Raw genomic sequence first — 4,517 nt, 5'->3', positions numbered from 1 at the left:
AACTAAAAGACAAAAGATTCAGCTACGTTCAGCTTCTAATCCAGGCATCGTGTTATTTTTAGCTATTAGCTGGTTATTCACTTCTTTCGTGTTCTAGGTTTTTGCTATTTTYAGCTAGCCTTTTGTTAATCTGTTTTWGATTCTAGCCATTTCAGTTTTAGTCTAGTCTTCTCCTTCCTTTAGCTGCTAGCTTGCTACTCCTAGCCATGTTTTTAGCCAACATTTCACTGGTTTTAGCTAACACATTGCTACTATTAGCTTTTAACTAGCATTTGATCTACTGCTTGGACAAAAACAGAAAAGATCAACAGAAAATGAGAGTTTGTAGAAAAATAATTTGTATTACAGATTGACAGGAGTATAAAAACATATAAAGTTAAAAGATAATTTCAAATTTAAAAGCCTTGATGTCGACGCTGAAGCCAGAGGATCTGAAACAGAAAAACATAATCAGATGATCTGAAAAACATAAATTTGTTGGGAAAATGTTTTATTTTCTTACCGTAAGTGATTGATTTACCTTACCTCAGTGAAAAATAGAGTATAGAGGAATTTTTAGGAATTAGCTCTTTAGGGGAACAGGAAGATTTTTTTGTTTTTTGAAATGGTCTTTTCTGCTTTTTTCAAACAAGCTCGTTTTTTTTTTCTTTTCTTTTTTTCAAAACTGCCACAGTTTTTTTTTCATTTTGTACTTTTTTTGTTTGTTGTTGGCAGGATGTTTTAAGACCATTTCAATTCTTTATTTTTTGTACAATTTAATTACAACAGTGGGTTTTTTTTAAACAGAGTTAAACAAAATCAGCTTTTACATCTTCATACAAACTGTTTGCATTCTGAGAACAAAAAAAACCTAATTCTACATTAAGAGCATTAAAAACTCCTGCATCTGGTTTACAGATTAAAATGAAACTAAAGTTCTTCTACGAGTTACGTTTGTTAGACGAAGAGGAAAAGAACCAAAAACAAAGTCAAGCCAAAGCAAAACAAAGTGTCTCATTTGATCCTAAATGAGCATCAGATTGTTAGAAAGCAGCTGGGTCGTCGTTGTCGCACCGGGCTTCATCGGCGCCAGGAGCGAGGCTCGTTGTCGTCGTCTTCCTCGTCGTCGTCCTGCAGCAGGGCGTCGTCGCTCTGAGACTCCTCTGGGTACTGAGTGAAGAAAAAATAACTCAGGTTATWACTGAAATAATGTAAAAACAACTTTGACTGCGTCAGTTTAAAACAGATGTCAGCAGGAAGTGAAGGATGAGAGACCAGGAAATGAAATGTTTTAATCTGTTATGTGTGATGGCGCCCTCTGGTGGCTGACACAGAAAACTGTTCACATCGAGATGTGAAGAAAAACAAAATAAAAGAAATTGTAGATGAATGTTCTGTAAAATAAACTAGAAAAATTACTCTTAGTTTTAATTTAACCAGACAGACAGATTCTACAAACCTGCTGAGGTCAATTATTTCACTGAAATCAGCGAAGAAAAGTGAACTTTCAATACTAGTCCAAATATTTATAGAGGAAGAAGAGACAGGACGGACGGATACACGAGACAGAGAATTAAAAAGACAAAACGGACACGAGGAGACTCAAAAGACGTATAAGACAAAACTGAACCATGAAAGGRAAAAAAAGACACAAATAACAGACAAAAATGCACCAACAAAAATATGGGATTAATAWCAGATCAAAGAGCACATGAAAAGACAAAAAAAGAATAAAAACACTATAAAAAAGGACACTTGTAGAAGACATGGACACACAGGGAGACCCAAACAGAGGACAAACACTAAAGCAGATTTTAAAAAGCACAAAGTTTTTGAATTATTTAAAGAAAAAAGTAAATAAAATTTAAGATTTCAAAGTGCAAAAAGTTACAAAAAACAAAAGTCACTGCTGTAATGTTCCAAACGAGCTGAACGTTTTGATGCCTGAGTGGCTGAATGTAGCTACAAACAAACAAACAAACAAACAAACAAACAAACCTCTTCCTCCGGCGGCTCCTCCTCCTCCTGGTCTGCGGTGCTGACGGTCGGAGCTGGTTTGTGCCAGGCCAGACGTAAAGTCTGGTTGTTCAGTCTGACTCCATGGAGAGCCGCCTACAGGTGAGACAGAGACAGGTGAGACAAACAGACACAGGTGAGACAGGCGAGACAAACAGACACAGGTGAGACAGGCGAGACAAACAGACACAGGTGAGACAGGTGAGACAGGCGAGACAAACAGAGACAGGTGAGACAAACAGAGACAGGCGAGACAAACAGAGACAGGTGAGACAAACAGAGACAGGCGAGACAAACAGAGACAGGTGAGACAAACAGAGACAGGCGAGACAAACAGAGACAGGTGAGACAAACAGAGACAGGCGAGACAAACAGAGACAGGTGAGACAAACAGAGACAGGTGAGACAAACAGAGACAGGTGTTTTCAAATAAAAAGTCAACCTCACCAGCTCTGCCTCGGCTCTGGTCTTATACGTGACGACAGCCGACAGGTTGGTTTCATCCATCTGGCAGTCTTCAATCTCTCCGAATTGCTTCAAATTAATAAAAATAAAAATAATATAACTATATCTGTGTCTGTTAGCAAAATATTCCATGTTTTTTTGTTTGTTTGTTTCTGCACCTGTAGCTGTGCACCGTTAAGAGTTTCTGCTTTAACACAATATTAAAACTTTATATTTAGTTTTTCAGTTTTAACACAATAAATAAAAAACCTTTTTAAATATTTAGTGTTTGTTCTTTAACAAATCAAAACCTTTCAGTTTTTCTGCAGTTCTTCTGCAGTTTGATGCAGACTTACAGCGAAGTGCGGCAGCAGGTCCACGCGGTCCGCATCYGTGAAGCCACAGATCTCCAGCGCTCGAGGTCGATGGTCGACGACGGCGTAAAGCGGCGCGCCCCTCCCCCTCCCCCTGGACCMCCGGGTCCGGACGGCGCCGCGGCCTCGACCGTGGACTCCCCGGCCTCGTCCCGGCAAAAGGAGCCCTCGTTTGGCCGCCTGTGGAGRACAAGCCAGACTGTGTGAACGGGAGCGCCCCCTGGTGGCAGAAGAGCCGGCTGCAGGTCTAACTCAGTACCTCGATCTGGAGCTTGGTGTACTTGATCTTCAACAGAGCGGTGTCCTCTCCGGCCTGAGTCTTCTGGTACAGGTCCAGCTCTGTGTCCAGCAGTTCTTTCTGCGCCTGTGGGGCCAAAACATTAATAAAAGTTGGAGTTTTTTTTTTTTTTTTTTTTTTTCAAAAATCAACATTAAAACAACTTTAAAAAATAGTAGCTGAACATAAGCCTCTCAGTTTTCTGAGTCTGAGTCAGACCAACGGGTCAGGTGAGCTTAACCCACCTGGGCTTTGTTCTTGATGGTTCGTATCGGGGTGATGCCGCTGGACAGAGCCTTTATCTCCTCCTGCAGTTTGGTGATGCTCTTCGTCAACGTGCTCAGAGTCTCCATGATGGTGGTTTTATCTTCTGCCTTCATCACTTTGCTCTTCTCCAGCTTGGAGATCAGGAGCTGCAGAAAAAACATTTCATCTCACCAGGTTTTTACCAAAATACAAACCTGCAACATCAGTTCTTTCATGTCCACGATGTCATAAAGGGACAGATTGGACATATGGAGACAAAACATCCAACATCCACAAGTTTCTGTTGGACTAATTGAGTCTCTTCTGATCAGTTTGAGTGTCAGACATTAAAACAGTCCAAGTTCTCCTCAACTAAAGAACCTGGATTCAAACTTCTTCTCAGAGACTCTTAGAGACTCTTCTCACCTTCTGCGTCTCGATGTGCTTCTCCAGTATTTCCTGCTTCTTCCTCCTCACGTCCTGCTGAAGCTTCAGAGCTTCCTGTCAGAGAAAACCCACAGGAGACGATCAGAAACTAAAACCCTCCYGCTCGCCGCCTCCTCCCAATCCGAGCCTCACCATTTTCTTCTTCAGACCTCCCTCTGAGCTCCTCTGGACCGACTTCAGAGCCGCGGGGTAGTAAACGGTCTTGGTGAGGCCCGTGGACGTGGAAAACACCTGCGACTGGCGAGGGGAGGACGTTACAGACGTTTGCACGATTTAAAAACAACATTGTGTTTTACCTGAACAAAAATAAACTTTTACCTTTTCAACAGAAGCGGCAGGTTTGGCAGAAAAACCTAAACGATCTTTCACCGACACCTTGGAGGAGCTCTGAAGGGCAGGAAAACTAAACGGTTATGAACATCCCGTGAGGATTTTCACAGGTAAATACCACGAGAGCGTCCGCACGTACCTGAGAGGCTCCGCTGGAATCTTGGGGGGCGTCGGAGTTCGACGGCATCAGGGGTCCGAGGCGATCCTTCACAGACTGCTTCAGAGACGTGGCTGAAGGCTGGACGACGACAGGAAGTGAAACAAGTTAAAAAGTCTGATCTCCAGGTTTCTCATGGACACGAGTAAAGCTGAAGCTGACACACACCTGGTGCTCAGGTGACACGTGTGTGTGTGTGTGTGTGTGTGTGTGTGTGTGTGTGTGTGTGTGTGTGTGTGTGTGTGTG

The 4,517-nt window shown here is 42.5% G+C and overlaps 1 protein-coding gene across 1 annotated transcript in view; it reads right to left on the bottom strand.

Moving 5' to 3' along the window:
* Positions 1-473: 473 nt before the first annotated feature.
* rbm26 (RNA binding motif protein 26) overlaps positions 474-4,517 on the bottom strand; it is a gene marked incomplete in the record, with an annotated part of 15,001 nt that continues 10,957 nt past the window's right edge. Inside the window, 10 exon segments of the mRNA XM_014003020.1 lie at positions 474-1,149; positions 1,978-2,091; positions 2,443-2,529; positions 2,796-2,993; positions 3,073-3,177; positions 3,336-3,503; positions 3,763-3,837; positions 3,916-4,020; positions 4,102-4,170; positions 4,253-4,351. Of these exon segments, the coding sequence (XP_013858474.1) occupies positions 1,060-1,149; positions 1,978-2,091; positions 2,443-2,529; positions 2,796-2,993; positions 3,073-3,177; positions 3,336-3,503; positions 3,763-3,837; positions 3,916-4,020; positions 4,102-4,170; positions 4,253-4,351 (1,110 nt within the window).

Source organism: Austrofundulus limnaeus, unplaced genomic scaffold (assembly GCF_001266775.1).
Source record: "Austrofundulus limnaeus strain Quisiro unplaced genomic scaffold, Austrofundulus_limnaeus-1.0 Scaffold16, whole genome shotgun sequence".
NCBI lineage: Eukaryota > Metazoa > Chordata > Actinopteri > Cyprinodontiformes > Rivulidae > Austrofundulus > Austrofundulus limnaeus.
The sequence above is the reverse complement of the archived record's forward strand: the minus strand, read 5'-3'. Positions and strand labels throughout refer to the sequence as shown.